The 17,416-nt window shown below is 39.3% G+C and overlaps 1 protein-coding gene across 1 annotated transcript in view; it reads right to left on the bottom strand.

The window, feature by feature from the left end:
* Positions 1–661: 661 nt before the first annotated feature.
* The window catches only part of ACTN2 (actinin alpha 2), a 67,612-nt gene continuing 50,857 nt past the window's right edge, over positions 662–17,416 (bottom strand). Inside the window, exons 13-21 of the mRNA XM_059468917.1 lie at positions 15,568–15,676; positions 14,592–14,732; positions 14,266–14,448; positions 12,997–13,131; positions 12,328–12,507; positions 11,814–11,960; positions 4,341–4,406; positions 3,289–3,447; positions 662–1,963 (exon numbers count right to left, since the gene is read on the bottom strand). Of these exons, the coding sequence (XP_059324900.1) occupies positions 1,805–1,963; positions 3,289–3,447; positions 4,341–4,406; positions 11,814–11,960; positions 12,328–12,507; positions 12,997–13,131; positions 14,266–14,448; positions 14,592–14,732; positions 15,568–15,676 (1,279 nt within the window). The 3' untranslated portion in view covers positions 662–1,804. The remainder of the gene's footprint in view (positions 1,964–3,288; positions 3,448–4,340; positions 4,407–11,813; positions 11,961–12,327; positions 12,508–12,996; positions 13,132–14,265; positions 14,449–14,591; positions 14,733–15,567; positions 15,677–17,416) is intronic.

Here is a 17,416-nt window from a genome sequence, read left to right as displayed (position 1 = left end):
GGAGGAGATGGTACTGCACCATGTCATTGTCAGCAGTGGCAGTAGCAGCTTCTGGCTGTGTGCAAGGCTCCACATGCAGATCCTAGCCCTAGCAAGTCCTCTGCTGGCCTTTGTACACAAGGGAGAAGGAAGAGGTATTTGGTCATTGTCTGTCTCCTCTGGGATTGTTTTAAAATGCTCCCACTCCACCCACCTTAACCTGCAGGGTGCCTGTTTTAGGACTGAAATCACACACAGAATTTTAATGTTTGCCATCCATAGATTTCCAAACAATGGCCAGCAAAAGCACCATTGCATACTTAACATCTGCTTTTTTTGCACATGAGGAAAAAGTGACATACAGAAAAGTTAACACCAATGTCCTCAAAGTTAATGCCTATGTCCCACTGAATTCAATCTAAGCTTGGAGTTCTAACAAGTTAGAGACATCTGTGCTCAGGTGACCTACATGGAAACTCTCCAACTCATTCTGAGCTCCATCTCTCTTCATGAAAACAGACCTATACCTCCAGCACACAGAGACTGTTGTTCACGCAGACACAATGTATTGAAATGTGTGACAGACTTTGAACTTTTTGCATCTGAAAACTCCTTTGATGTTCAGAGATGTTTCCAGTTCATAGAGGGAGCCACTAGGTTAATTGCCAACGACAGAGTCTCATAAGGTTTTGAAAAGCAGACTTTATTTAATAGGCACATCATTGCTTTAATAGCACTGGGCTGCACAGCTTGCTTCACCATTCGTAAATGGTTTTGTTTGATTACATTGCATTTCCTCAGTGTCGGTAGGATTCAAGTAAAAAAGTTACTGCTTTTATTCTCTGTCATTTCTCAAGATGGAAAAAACCAGTAAACGTCTAGCGCACAGGAGCAGGGTACAGACAGAACTGCCTGCGACGCAGCAGAACTCAAGACAAACTGAATTCTGAGCACTGAACAGTTAAAGCTGCAAGACAACCATACTACATTTGCTCAAATGGGAGTTTGCTTATGCAGGATAGAGATGAATGTTGCCCACTAATACATACAATGATGCACTCTTATACTGAGAAACAAAGACTGTCCAACAAGACAAGAATGAGGGTTTCATAACAAAACAGTTCACATGAAATTAGCTTTTCTGATTATAAAAGTTGTATTCCCTCAGCTGTAAAAGTCAAAGGCCTGAAAGAAAAGAACTGCTTACAGAACTCTAAAACTGCACTTTAATCAGCTTCCCCCTTATATTACAACTCTTTGAGACAAAAGCATAGCAGTCTGGATTCCTTTTGTAATTAAGTAGTGTATGTGGTTGTTATATTTCTTCCCTGAAAATCTGCATTTTAGTATTTTATTAAATTCCACCAATAGAAGCATACAAAATCAGAAATCATGAGAGGAAAGTAATATTGCTCTATGAAAGAAAAAAAGCATTACTTCTAACATGGTTTTCTGAACATCATGAAAGAAGCGCATATGGCATTGAAATATTTTGAAAATGGAGAAATATTTTGCAAGTTTCAACATTTTCAGGTTTCACATTCTGTTTTCTGAATGTATATTTCCAAAATTAATATCTTTCAATTTTTAATCGGTTTTGTAGCATTGCATAGGACAGACAACCTAAAACCAACAAGGCAGGTATCTAGCGTGCTGCACACTTTAATATACACTGGTTACTTCAGTTACTAGCGCTTTACACTGACGGTACCTACTGTATTTGTAAAATTTGTTTTTAAATCAGCTTGTCAAAGCTTTTGAGAAGCAATCTGGGCAATAAGGTGGGTATTTTTAGTGTTTACCATGAATACAGCCAATTACTGACTCAGAGGTCGCTCTCTCCATACAGTGCTGATGAAAAGGAGGTGTAATCCAGAGCCCCAGGAACAGAGCCCGGGCCGGTGTACGGAGGCATTCTCTTGATGCAGTACTGAGCCTGCTCAGGAGGCAGCTCTCGACGCAACTCATCTGCCAGGATATAAGGCTGGGAGGGGGAAAAGGATTGACAAATTCAGTATTGGTTCTTCAAAATCACATAATATATTTATTTTCTGTAACTAATAAATTTGGGCATCTTGCCTATTTTCCTGAGACCAAATGTTTTCCTCTGTAACTTCCATCACAAATTATGAGTTGAAGGGGGCAATTCCACCAACAAACTGATTAGGTCAAAATGCAGTGTCAGGATATGTGACTGTGTATATTAGCTAGCAAGCACTGTGCAACCATGGGCAGACTGCTACAGAAACAGCTTACTCCTAGATAGTCAGTATCTCTGCAGTGCACTACTGCCCCTTCTGCATTGACAGGACAGATGCAGGTAGTTCCTGTTAGTTTCAAAGTTCTAATATATGTGTTAAGAAAGATGCATTATTTTTCTTAATGGCATGCCTTTATGACATGAAGGATACCCTCTGTTAACAGACTTGACATTGCTTAAAATAGCAATCTAATTAAACCACTTTTTCCTGAGACCATCTTCCACATGAATTGCTACTGAGAACACGTCTGGAATTTAAAATGTGGTCCACATTAACTGAGATCACAAAATCAATACAAGCAATGGGAATGAGAAAATCAATAGAGTGAGCTTGGGCAAATAGACCTGTACTGCTATGATCTCCCTCCACAGCACAGTATTGCTTTTGTGGCAGCACTGTTTATGGCCCTGATTCCCCCAGAAGCTCTTGTGCTGCCATTATACTCCCTTGCATCTTCAAACACCACTCAGTCACAAGTGCATCTGGCAGTGGGGATGAAAGAATGCCAAATTCAGGAGCTTTCTCTACAAACCCAGTAACTACAGGAGGCTTCCTCCTGTTGCTCCTTCTAGGATATGGATACACCACATTGCATCATCCTGTTGAGTGACCTGTCCAGTCACAACATGGCTCACAATCAGGTGTAGCCTTGTGCACCTGATCTAGGCCGTGTTTCAGAGGGTCAAACTGCATTGAAACATTAAGACAACAGCATGAAAGGCAGAACGAGTTCCCCACTAATCAAAGCTGTGGTGCTGAAGTAACCTGATGTACAATATATCCATTATACAGGTCAACCATCTAAGTCTTGTCTAAGATGCCTAATTTTCTGTTGGCTGTCTATGATATGACCAATACACAGACCAAGCCTTGTATTCTGTGCCCATTTCAGGTAAGAGCCTTGGTTCCAAACAAGAAGAAAATGCACATGCTTTCTCTTAAGTCTGACAAACTGCAAACAAAGCTTCACTGTTACTAAAAGGCTCGTAACAAGAAGGGCTAAACAGGAGAGCAATTGAATCCTTGCAGCAGCAGCATGGTGACTGACCTTATCTGAAGCCAGGATTCTGAAGGAAGCTATCACTTGCTCAGCCGTGTCGGTGTCTGCTGTTTCCCTGGTCATGAAGTCAATGAAGGACTGGAAAGTGACAGTTCCTTGCCCATTGGGGTCAACCAGAGACATGATCCGGGCAAACTCAGCTTCACCCTTTCACAAAATCCAAAACAAAGAAAATGGTCACCATAATACTGATCTCCAGCAGCCTGAGCCTCTCATGAACCAGTGGGAACCACTGAGAGCTTGTAAAGCATCTTCCTGACTCGGGAACATCAACATCAGAGCCAATGAAATCTGCACCTTAAATGCCCACCCCGCCTCTGTAAAAAGGACTGTGCTTTTGGAAAGTGTATCCTTTGTCCTGAATACATAATATGTACCTTTCAATTAAATGTCACCATATTCTCTCCCTCCCACCCTCCCAAAATACTAGTTTAGCTTGTTCTAACTTAACACTTCATTTTCCATCTCATCCTAAAGCCATTGTAATTTAGGTACCATGCAGGGAAGTGAAACAATAGCCCAACAAGCAGGGTAGTCACAGGCCCACAGAACTAAGAAGGGAAACAATTCTGAAAATTTCATGCTAAATACAGGACAGCTTAACTAAGGATAATCTCTTTCTTTTCCATAAAAAAAGGTGAATTTCAGAGGAAATTTTTAGAACAAATAATTGAAGCAAGGAAAATGTAACTCCCAAGGCAAGTTTACAAAAATTAAACAGTATCAAACTCATTCTTCATCATGCAGGTAGAAAAGGAGAAATTTACAAAAACATCAGTTTAATAACTGTTAATTTCAGTTTTTAAAGTTTCATTAATTCAAAGAGCAACGCAGTGCACCACAGAATATGGTTTTCGAGTTTCTTGTTTTACTTTTAACTTCCCTTTTAACCATTTGAAAATAAAGAAAAAGCAAAGAAAGTATTATCTCTAGTGTGGATGACATTAGTATCCTCTCTATTTAGATAAGCTTTAGTATTGCTGTGGTTAACATTTTAGCTGCAAGCAGAATCAGCTGACATTTTTTCTTAAAGCTCGTACCAAATCATAACCCATTGAAATTAAGCAAGCTCTGAAATCATCATGGTCCATCAATCCATTCTTCCTCTATTGATCAAAACAAGGTAAGGAATATAGAAGGGAGGGTTTGAAGAATCCAAGGTAATTTCCAGAGAGATGATGTGTTTGGACCATTGGCATATTGGATCCAGTGCATGAACAGTATTCATTGATGTTGCCCGGTCAGGTCACCAGAACCATCATCAGTTTTAAAAAAAGAGGAAGAAGTAACTAACATATTACACACAGGAAAGAGACATTTTCACCACAAAAGGAGTAACATCAGGAAAGGTCAGGGGAGAGATAAGGGAGAAGAGGAGATGAATGGGACAAGAATACAGAGAACACAACCAGAGAAGACAAAAAGAAGAGCGAGGAGAAAAATTTGTTACTAAATTAGTCAAACTCAGTAGATGCTCAAAACTGCTTCCCTGATATGAAATATCTTTGAAATGTTCTGCGTGGAATTTCTATCAGCCAAAAGTACAGTGAAAAACAACAAAATACTTCCTTCCAAGGTCAAAGTAAATACATCATGAGAGCAATCTGGTGATATATGGGAAATAAGTACAGGGATTTTCCTTCTGACTGCAGGCTGTCAAGACCCTGAATACAGCAGAGATGTGCATACTGACTTAAAGGATGGGACCTGCAAGACTTAGGAGATCAGTTGAAGACCTTGTATGAAATGAGGTTGCTCATTTTCCAGTCAATAACATATCTGCAACATTCTAGATTTGAGGCTGAGTAAACACAAAATGGCATGAAAGTAAGAAGGTAAATAAATCTTTCCTCTGTGCTGTGACAGGTTGCAGAGCCTTGGAGAGAATTATGTCATCCTATATTAGGAGAGAGCATAGGAGAACTTGTATTGAGTCTGAGGAAAGGAAAAGTGACAAAAGTCTGAATGCAAGAAGCATAAGAGCTTTCCTAATCATCTAGTAGTGTCCAAAGAAAATATCTCAAACCAAGTAAAACAAACAAACTTAAAAATCTTTGAAAAAAAATACAGCTCAAAGTGATGCTGACAATCCGTCTAAACCAGTTGTGTTCCCAGAGGCAGGATCTTTTCAAAGCATTATGACCAATAGACTGGAGTTTAAACATGCGATCTTTTTGGCTATTGTTACATCTGAAAATAGAATTATTTTAGTTTCCTCTACCTGCAAGTCATTTCCAACCTGTCCTAGACTGATGAGGCAGGCTTTAAATTCATCAGACTGTAGATTGTCAGATTCGTCCTAGCATCCCATCACAGGCCATGCATTTGGGAAGGGGAAAGGAAAGAAAAGTCACAGATCAGGTTAGTTGGTTAGTAAAGAACCTTCCATTCACAAATTAATAAATACATTCTTCCAGAATTTCATGGAAATGTAATGTCAACATATGCAATGAATTACCTAAAAAGTGTGCAGTTTTTTGCAGTTTCATACTTTAGACTTTTTCTTAGTAGAAGAGGGTCCTCACTTCAACTACAGAGTTAAAACTCTGCTTCCTTCCATCTTTTTTTTTGAAATATCTTTGCTGTCAAGGCAGATTTCATTCTATGAACTTCCATTTGCTTCCTTCCTTTTCTGTTGTCATGCAGTGCACTGGAAGTACTGGAAGGGTCTGCCCAGGGAGGTGGTGGAGTCACCATCCCTGGATGTGTTTAAAAAAAGATTGGATGTGGCACTCAGTGCCATGGTTTAGTTGAGATGTCAGGGAATGGGTTGGACTTGATGATCTTGAAGGTCTCTTCCAACCCAGTAATTCTGTGATTCAGTGCATGTGAGATGCAATAAAAATATCACTGAACCCAGGCAAAACATGTTTTCCCCACTCAATTACTGTTACTTTGTTCTTGATCTGGTAATACTACTTAATATAATATGCATGTCTCAAAGGAGACAAGTACAAAATAAATTTATAACTGACAACTTATTTTCAGTTATCTGTCTTCTTTAACAATATATATAGTCAGGTTTTGCTTTGAAAACTGACTTAAAAAGCACCATTGAATTCCAGGTTAAATGGTTTCTAGTAAAAAAAACACATCAAACTGGAACATGGTTTTGAACCAATATATTTTTCTATTTTGCAGGTGAAGGAAGTCACACTAACTTCTTAAAAACAGACTGGCTTGTCTTTTTCTTCCTGTTCATACAAAATGTTTCCTATCAGAGGGATACTTTAGAGTGAGTTAACATAAATACAATTAAGGAGATATTCCAAGATGAAAAATATTACCCTTATTGATTTTACAGACAGTTTGGAGAAGATCCAAGGTTTTCTATCTGCTAGATGAATAATTAATTTTTAACATTTCTATATAGCTATGCATAGGTAAAATTGTACGAGTTTAACAAATGCACTGGGCTTATTTAATATACTAATAGGATGAAGTGGTGCTTTAGTAAGTTAATAACACTATGCATTTTTAAAATATCATGCTGTTATTGACTGCCTCTACATCAACATCCACCAGCCCCATAAAAGAAAGATGAAAAATAACAGTGGGAAGTCAATGAAGAGGAAGAAAGCAAAGTTACAAATCTGGAGCAGCATTTAGTTAAGAGCCATAATCACAGTTGTTTCTAGCCTTTAATATTTCCATTTTATGTGATGATTCCTATAAAGCTATGAAGATGCTATAAAGCATTCAGAAATGGCTTATTTTATCATTCTCAAAATGTTAATCTAGGCTGGTTTGAAACTTTCAAAAGCTGTCCTGGAGACAGGCTATGGCAGGTCCCACCAGGAATGAAGTTACTCATTTTACTTCATTTCTAAAGCTGAAGATACTTCTCTGTGACTGCAAACAAAATGATACAAAAATGGGAGCTAAGAGCCAAATCCTGCCCCTCCAACTCCTCTAGCCGGTGTTGGGGGAGGATCACCAGCTACCACCCCATCCATGGGGGTGGGTGGGCAGTGTGTGCAGGAGCTGCCCAACCAGGCACACACAGCAGCAGGAGCTGAGGCAGTGAAGGGCAGATGGCAGTGAGGGGCTGGCACATGCTCCAAGATACCATTTTCTTTAGGAGAGAAGTGCAGTGGCTGTGCTGCAGCTCAGAACAGTCATATGGTTAAGTGGGACTCCCCAGTGAGGGTCCAAGTAGTAGTGCCAAGTGCTATAGCAGGTTTTCACATTCTTGTAGTGAAATTTTCAAATCTTCATCATATGTTGCCTAAAAAAAGCCTCTTTGAAGTATATCAGAGTTTCGTGGAATTCAATGGCATTTTGCAATTAAAGCATAGATCAAGCCCATGTGAAGGCTTTCTCAATTGGAAATGGTTCTTGACATTTACTTTTATTGTTTGCAGACCAACATTAGGAGCTGAAATTAATCTTTTAACAAATATAAATAACTTTTCCTTGCTTATATTTTCCTTCCAATACAAAGAAAAACACTAAAATCTCCTTCATGTTTCATTATTAGTCCCCAGAAATCTTTTCCCTTCTCCTTGCGATTTATATGTGACCTTATAAATAAAAAAGTGAACTTCTGAGTCAAACTAATCCATTCTTAAATATATCCCTAATTTTCCTGAATGCTAATCGACCTGCATAAGCCTAAACATATGATTCCTTTAATAGAGAGCTGTTGTTTTTCTGTTAGCAAAATATAGGGTGGCATGATGCTATTTTTCTGCATGCAGAGCTCCTACTTGAAATCTGGAGTTTGCAGAAAAATCAGTAGTAGAATGTATCAGCAGCCATTGAAATAGTACAGGCAGAGCAGCTGCAGATATTTCATCATGTACTTTGCAATCTTATTTAGAATTTACTAAATATACTGAATCTGAAAAAGGAATCCCTGCATAAAGAGATGTCAAAACCAGTGACTGACAACCTATCTGTGTGGTATCCTGATTTGGCTGCATACCATTATTCAGCTATGCACCATTTTGAACACTTCTAAGCCGCTTCTCTGATTCAGACATTGTGTCCCACTTTCTCTTTTTTTTTTCCTCCATGCAGTCACATTAAGGAAGGAAATATAGCAGCAATGCTAAAGATTTATATTTATAATTACAACTACACTGTGCCTTTAGGCACAATTTCTAGCAAGGAGTGGGGCAGCAGTGGTAAGCAAGGGTAAGCATCAGCACCCTCAGGAATAACCCCTGGGGCACCAGCGTGTGTACATGGCTGCTGGGAACACAAGAGCCAAGAGGGCTCTCACCCCCATGAGCCAGGGGAGAGACCCTGTTTGCCACTTGCCTTTTCAAGGATGACTTGTAAAGCTCTCTGTGCCAGCACATCTCTGCTGGGGACGCACTGAAAGAAGCATGACTCTTCCTGCCCTTGTAATTCTCACATGCACTGTGAGAATTTTTTTAAATATATTCTTCTCAGGGAGGAAGACAGGGGTTCCTTTCTCAGATTCACAAGTAAAGAAAGTTGTTTCTAGAAGCACCCTAAAAAGAGTTTTTAGATTTATGTATACCAAAATACATACTTTAAAATGGGGAAAGGAATTGCATATTAGTACTTTGCTGACATCCTCAGCACATGCTGTCAGACATTAAGAAATGTCTTAAATGTGAAAAATGCCACACAAGTCAGAGCTATACCATGCATAAATTATTCTGTTGTACTTAGATATTTAAAGCCTCCTTGTCAGTGACAGTATTAATTTTTGGGATCCTTTCTGGCTATTCATCAGGGTGAACAGCAATCCAATCCTTCAAGTGTATTTTTAAACTGTATCAGACATTCAGAAATGCTGCTAAGTGCCACAAAATTTTTACATATATACATAATTCCATCTGACATGAAGAAGACAGTATTTTTCATGCTAGTGCCTATGTTCAGATAATCCAGTTTTATCTTCATTTCTATTTAAGGAAATCAAAGCCATAAAACAATCCATTACTGCCTTTTCTATCTAAAGATGAACAAATAGAAAGTCTTCATTATTTTATGTATACTGAAGTAACTCTGAAGCACCCTGAATTGCCTTCATTCGCCAACACTAAATATTCGAATGTGCAAGGACACAGGAAAGATAGAAAAATGAAAAACAAGCCTGTATTTCTCCAACACGTTTGTTCAAAGCCTCCTTTTAGCCTGTGTAGATTGAGTTCCATCTGTCCATTAAACAGTGTAATTTAATCCTTATAAACTTCTCTTTTATCAGTGCTTCTACTATCTGTTCCCTGCAAAAAGCCTGGCTTGATGGTTGAGTCTAGATCTTATCTTCTTCCTTTCTTTAACTTGCATTATGCTACTGAGAAAATAATTGTTACACTCTGTCAGTGCAAAAGTCCACCTAGACCAGTTTCTTGTTTGATTCTGAGGGATGGAGTATACTAAAGAGGGCATTTGTAAAATGGTGCTTTCCTTATGTGATCCTTCCAGACCTCTCTTTTTAAGCCATTGGATTATATCTGTCATGGGGGAAGGCAGGGTCTACAGCTAAGCTTGCAGACCAGGCCCACATTGTTGAGGCTGCAGAAACAGATGAGGATGTATGAGAGATAAAACATCTGTCTCCTTCTGCTTCTGACCTGGCCATTCAGGCTTCCTGCAACAGGAGCCAGGACAGAGGGACACAGCCTGAAGCCATGACCCATAATAGCCTGAGGAAAGAGACAGCCAGGGACAGGTAAGAATCTAAGAGCTGGGCAGCAATTTTGTGTTACACATTATTGTTGTAGCCCATCTCCAGTGTGCTAGCAGCTGTGTGACACAACCACCTTCTTCCAGGTCATACAGCCTTTCCTAAGGCCTTGCTCTGTGTTATGTTTTGGTATTTCAGTGTCTTACTGCATCTGCAAAGCCTGTTCCATGACAGTAGGGCTGGTTGGTGTAGGATTTAGCTTCTCCCTTCAAGCAGCCAGAGGCACCAAGAGCTGACTGTGATATTTCCTCAGCCACAGAGCCAGCCTTGCTGCGAGCGGGACAGAGAACTCACCTATGAGCTACAAAGGTACAGGGATGCTAGAAATGCCCATCCAGTGTAAAATAGACTTGGATTCCATCACTTTGCCTCCTTATCTTTAGGTCACTGTCAAATCTTTGTGCAAAGACCTTGGTTTCCCTTAGAGAAGTCTCTCAAGTACAGGCATGTAATTTATCCAGGCCTGGTACTTTGTCTGCTTTTAATAGCTCTAACTGCTCAATTATTTGCTCCAGTGCATTGGGAAAGCCATTTGGTATGCTACTTCCTTCCACCCCAGGAAAACTATCTCTGCTTTTGTGATGTTATATTCTGCTTTCTTAGAAAATACAAAAAATAATTATGCTGTACTAGAATCACATTAAGATTTTTCCATAGAATCCATTCCTAGTTCTGTGTAGCTACATTTCCCTATGCTTGTATGTTTCTTCAGCAAGCAGAGGTTTGATAATTCTGGTGTTCTTTTTAAATAGTTAGGTGTATTCTAAAGAAGGTTCAGTAAACTGACTGTCAGCATCCATTCCATATCAAATGAAAGTGCATGTATGGCAACCAATTTGAGTAGAGCTGGACAAACAGCACATAAGTGAAAAGGAAGTGGCATTTTGCTGTACCCTGAAATGATTTGAAGGACTGACTAGACAGACTGGTGCTGCATTGTAAGTTTTCAGTATTTGAACTGTGAACTTGGTTTTAAAGGTGGGTTCATGTGAGCACAGAGATATCAGAACTAACTCATGTTCAGATTGTTCTCCAACTGCAAATGTCAGATCCCCATTTGCATATATTTTGCTATTGTGTATATTAATAGTTACCTTTATAACACCCTGTCCATAAATACTGCATAACTCACAGAAGTTAGTTAAGTTTCATGACAGCACTATTTTCCTTCCTACTTTTTTATTCATCCATATTTAGATAACTAAAAAAAGTCACAGCCTCTTATTTCCCACATACAGCCAGAAAAATAAAAGATATTCCTGGACAGCTGTAAGTGTCCCAACTATATTCCCTACAAATACATTTCTAGGGACACAAGTTGTGATTCAAAGGGGAAAAAGAACCTCTGTGATATAGATTCCAGCTAAATTTAATGAGATGGAAACAACAGCAAGTACTTAGAACATGCTGTACAGTCTTAAAATAAAAGAGTCATGTTATTTTCCAAATCACATGAATTTATGCAGTTCTGCTTATTATTTGGACAAATGCTAAATCATAGTAGCACAACTATAATTCTGCATTACATTTAAAAAGCAAAAATTAATCTTTAATTTATTTGCACAATGCTACTAGGCTGTGGGAGCCCTGGGCAAGATGGTCTAGTGGATGGCATCCCTGCCCAAGGTGGGGAGAGTGGAACTAGATGATCTTTGAAGTCCCTTCCAACCCAAGCCATCCCATGACTTTATAAATTCTATCTTAACTGATCTTTTTTACTTTTTTAAAAAGAGCCCATTGCTAGCTCATTTTCAGGTTTTTTAAAAGGCTTATGTTTGGAATGCCAAGAAACTCGCTTTTGGGAAGAATAAATATTGCTAGCTGAGAAAAAGCAGGAGTACTGTACCCTGTCAAAGTGATTGAATGATGCTCTGAAGTCATTCATCTGTTCCTGGGTGATACCCTTGGCATCTCTTGTGAGGATCTGAGTCTCAACCTCATTGATAGTTCGAGCAATGGTGGTAAGCAGGAGCTCCCATCCAACACGGATGTGCTATGAGAGAGAAAATTCTGAGTTATTACAGAAGCAAATATATTCTTTTAAGAGTATAAAAAGTACAATAAGAAATAAATCAGCTCTAAATATTTATGTGATACTTTTTCCATACCACTAACTCTGTATTATGACCAAGGATCACTAAAAATAAAAATGGCCTCCAGAAAAATACAAAATTGGTTTCTAAATGGCTACTCCATCACTAAAAAATGAAAATAAATGAAAATAAAGCAAGTCTTATGAGACTGTCAGAAAGCCTGCCAAATTCCCTCTGCTGTGGCAGTCCCTTTAAATCAGGGAAGGTAGTTACACAGCACACGAGGACAGAATGAACTAATAAATACAAAAGGGAGTAAATGGCTACCTCCATGGTATAGTTGGTGTGCTTGTTGTCAAACACCAGGGCTTCTTGAATAAGCTGATGATCTCCTTCCAGTTTGTCAATATTGTGTTTATAATTAATGATGTTGTGCTCATATTGCTTCAGCTGATTCATCTGGTCCTCCAAAGGCCCTGTCATTTCAATAGAACTGCGGGCAATTTCCTGTCAAAAGAAAAAAAGACACCCCCCAGTCCCAAAAAATTTAAACTTCAGCTGTGCCAATTTGACCAATCTTCACATAAATATGTTGTATTTTTATATTAAGAAGTGACAGTAATAACACTGTCATACAGTGGAGATGAGAGATTTTACTGTAAAAAATACATTTCAAAAGAAATGTGCCACATTTATATCTGGAATTAATGTTGAGACCCCAGTGAACCTGGTATCTTTTCTACAAAAAGCAGAAGCTAAATAGTAATTGGTTAGTGATTGATTTTTCAAAGCTGAATCTCCTGGTCCACCATCAAGGTACCACTTGTACAAAGTTCCACAAAGTTTTAAGAATAATTGTAATGGGTGCTAAATAGTTAAGGTTCAAACAGCTGGCAAACTGTCACTGACTTTGCTGTTGCCCTGTATATAAAGTAAAGATGAAAAAATTAAAAATCACTTTGTTCATCAGCTTTGGCATGAGGGTGTGGCACTCACCTCCATCTTGGTCTGGATCCATGGCCCAATGACGTTGGCCTGAGCAGCAAACTGGCGGCGCAGGCGCTCGTTGGCGTGCTGGCGGGCTAATTCCTCCTGCAAGGATTGATCCCTCTGAGGCACCAGCTGCTTCACCTGTTACAGTGGGAGGGCACTAAAGGTGAGTAGGCACAATTCAATAGTTTAAAAACAAATAGAACAAGTAAGTCTACAGCTACTAATTTCCATTATTGGTCTGAAGGTTGGTATCAGAAGAACAAGCCAGAATGATAACGGTTTTATTTACAAAATCTGTGCTAACATGAGAAATTTGTAACATGGTCTTAGGCAGCCTGACCTGAGAGACTGACATCCAGAGAGAAGAAATTCTCACCTCTGGCTGGATTCAAGTTCAAGACAATTTCACTTTAACTGGTCTTAGAGCAGTTACTTTGTTTTTATTTTGAAAAATGAAGGTGATTTTTCAATCTCTAAGTAATTTTTCTAAGAAAAGACCGTGCAAAATATTTTATTTGAGCACCTCCATTAGAATAGGATAACATGAGACATGTTCTGTCTGTCATGCACATCTGGAGGTCTCTAATTCATTGCAAATGCTTTTGTTTGGCCTACCCTTCTGAATTTCCCAGGGAGATTCTAACCTTAGTCCTTACTGCTTCATTTTTATTACCCATTGAAGATGTGCTCTTGTCCATGTAAGTTTCTGTAATTCTACATTTTACACAATTTACCTGCAGCACATTTTCTGTCTTGGTTCCTAATGAAATTAAATTGGTGTGATTGCTCTAGGTGCCTCTCTTTAATTCCTTCCCAGTACTTTTCAGTTGCTAATGCCAGTTTTAATCTAATTGGACAGAAACATTAATGGTTCCAAAGATGCTGATTTTATACAACATATTTTGAAAAGCAGCATCTGAGTAGAAGAAACACAAAAATTACTCTTTATACTAAGATAAAGAATGCAATCATTTCCTGCACTTTTAACAGCACCCCTAGCCAGGCACCTGCCTCAACACATGCTTTTCTTGTCCTGGCAGAAAGACAAAGAGGACATAGGTAATATTGCATGACAGGAGCAAGGGATATTGTGAAGTGAGCTGGGCAAGCATAAGGAAGAGCATAAGGTACTGTAGAAATTCATTCTGGCATCTGATGATCTAGAATAATTTAGAGATGTATTGTAAAGTTCTCTGAATATTCTCAGTAATTCTCAAGTGGAACAATGTGCTACAATGTCCTTTCTGTATTTAGCAATTTAGCATACGTTACCTTTTCCCACTTGCTGCGAATCTCTTCGACTGTAACAGTGCTGTAAGGATTGGTTGCACTTATTCTCATGCTGTAACTCTGGATGACTTTTTCAACTTCATTCTGGATTGACAGTATGGCCTGTCGTTCACCATCTGCCTCTGGCAAAGTAGCTTTAAACTGATCGTGTGCAGAGATTAAACTCTAAAATCGGAAACAGAGAGGGAAAGCATGAAAAACTCCAACATTTCTTCCAGCATCTGGAAGATCTGCTGTAATTAAGCTCCTCTTTCAGGCTCTCAAACATCCTGGCTGCTGGGTGTAGAGGCAGGAAATAATACAATTACCTGAATTTCCTCTATGCTATGAACAATAAACATGTCCTGTAGGTCTTCCATAGCACCTTCCATCCAGTTGTTGAAAGGAGCAGCTCTTTTGGCAAACTCCAGGTGAAGCTGATCAATTGTTTCAAGCAGTTTCTCTGTCCTCTGTACAGGTTGGGAAAAGTGCATTCTTTTATTATTAGGGCAAGATCTAGCTCCACACATACCACATACCCACCCAGAAACAAAGTCATGCCTCATCTTTTGTAATGCATTTGATTGCATTGACTGATTTCAGCACCTGCTTTAAGGATTCCCACTTAAGGCAATAGGACTAATTGCAGTAGTACTCTCGTATCCAAAACATTAAAAGGAGTGGGTGTATGCTTGTGAAGTATAATACTAATATTTTAAGTATTTTAATGTGCATATATATTAAGCATTTTTGTTATTGGGATCTATCTGCAAATGAATTAAAATCTGCTCATTTTGATTTGCTAATTTCTTTTAAGTACAAAAAGGAAGAATTACATATTTCTCACCCTGGCATTTATGTGTGTGACTTCCTCTTTTCCAAAAGAACAAGGTTTTGCAAAGTATCTGAGTGCTTTGAAATACTCACTACCAAAAATTGACTTACTGCTGGACAGAAAGGTATGCAAGACTGCAAACTCAGACTGGTATGAAAAGGTAACCAACCAATAGCTTTTTTTAGCCTTGCTGGACATCAGATTCCCACAGAGGGGTGCTACAAACCACATGACATTTGTTGCTGCATTAGAACTGTTCGTGGCAGTTCAGTTCTGTCAAGTCTACTCTGAGTAATTCAGTCCATTTGCAAGAGTAATCACACAAAAATTAAAATTATCTGAGGAAAGAGTTTTTTGCTCTTTGGACTACAAAGTGGATGCTCAAATGCACCATTTCCAGATCTGAAATAAATGGTTCATTTCCCTCTCCCTTCCTCAGCTGAGCTGCTGATCCTTATTATATGGTTTACCTCCAGTGCCTCTCTCCTTTTCTGAGTGAGTGTTCCCAGACTGTCCCATTGGTCACATATCTTTTGACATCTATCATTGACACTTGCAGCATCATGGTAGTCCAGTTCACTAGGAAAGAGCAAAGGCAAAACTCTGTGTGACTTTGTGAAAGACAGGAGCAGTGTCCACACATCCACTGGTCCTCAATAATTTAATTTTTCCCCTCTTCTTTGCAATATTTCTCCTAAGGTAAGCAAGTGTTGCAGTACAGACATTGTGTTTAGGCATTCAGCATTTCAGGAAGCACAGCACAGGAACAGGATCAATCCCCTCTGTTCTGAGAAAAATCAAGTGACACCCAGGTATTAATCACAATTAAGGTGTCCAAACATCTTTGTCTTAGCTATTCCTGTGGCACAAGCAATTTGATCCCCTGATGGCTAGAATGTTTCAGTCTTGGTCTTTAACAAGTTTGCAAAGATTGGTACCTTTTTTAATTAACTGGCCTGAAATATCTATGTTGTTTTAAATAATCCAATGATCCTTTCCTTATATGCTTTGAAATTATTTAATTGAGAAATACAAATCAGGTTGTATTCAAAGCATAACCTCTCACAAGCGTGGCAGTACTTATAGGGGCTCCCAGGATCTGGGGAGCAGAGAACAATTTTCATCTTCCTCTCCAGGATCTCCTCACAGGTCTACACCCCAGAACTGGCTGCTTCAGAGAACAGGGATCTCCAGACCCACATATGCCACCAGGATGAATGAGTGCATTCACAAAGGACAGCAGTTACCATTGCTTTTTCACCTGCTTAATAGGCTAGTATCATCCTGAAGAAAGCAACTTACTATTCAGCCTGAGACTGGAATAAATTTTTGAGGTTATGTCCTGAGATTCTGGACTGACTCTGCTTCAAACTGAACTTTTGATCTCAGTGGCAAATGAAAATCATCCATAATACATGTGTTTGACACTTTGGAAACTCCCTTTTATTGGTGCATCACCATCCATTGAATTTAGCTCTTGGCTTTGCCTTGAGAACACTCTGCCCAGTACTAAACGTTAGAGGGGCTGGAAATATGTGACACATGGCAATAATCAATCTAAGGTTACTTTGAGGCTTGAACAAGACAGCAAGTGCTGATAGAATTTGTTCCCTTTTTGTTTGAGCATTCTTCTCTAGGCAATTGGCAAGAGGAATGAACAGATCACACTGCCAGTAATACAGAGAGTCACAGAGGACAAAATGAGAACAGAGGCAGCTTTCCTCTGTGAAGCCAGAGGCCAGAAGCCAGCAGCTCTGTAGGCCAGGGGCAGTGTTCATGTTGCTTCTTCTAAGCCCAGTCAGAGCAATCTGGTTTGGGAAAAACCTGAGAAGTATGAGAAGCATTCTGTTTAAAAGAAGCTTCAGATTGACTGCTGAAAGTCAAGAATAGTAAAACAGGTAAAAAAATACCATAACAGAATCACAGAATTACAAAATCACATAGTGGGTCAGGTTGGAAGAGACTAGAGTGGGTCATCCTAGGGCATATATTGCAGGATTGAGGCCAGGCAGTTCTTAAATATCTCAGTGAGGGAGACTACACAACCTCTTCTGACAACCTATTCCACTGCTTAGTCACTCTCACAATGAAGAAGTTCTTCCTCATATTCGGATGGAATTTCCTGTGCATCAGTTTCTGCCTATTGCCTTTTGTCCTATTGCTCAGCCCCACTGAGAAGAGCCTGGCTCTTGGCACCCTCCCTTTGGATGCTGACAGGCATGGATTAGGTCCCTTCTGAGTCATCTCTACTCGAGGCTGAACAGGCCCAGCTCCCTCAGCCTTTCCTCATAAGAGAGATGTTCTAGTCCCCTCATCATC

Source organism: Ammospiza nelsoni, chromosome 3 (genome assembly GCF_027579445.1).
Source record: "Ammospiza nelsoni isolate bAmmNel1 chromosome 3, bAmmNel1.pri, whole genome shotgun sequence".
In the NCBI taxonomy this organism is placed as follows: domain Eukaryota; kingdom Metazoa; phylum Chordata; class Aves; order Passeriformes; family Passerellidae; genus Ammospiza; species Ammospiza nelsoni.
The sequence above is the reverse complement of the archived record's forward strand: the minus strand, read 5'-3'. Positions and strand labels throughout refer to the sequence as shown.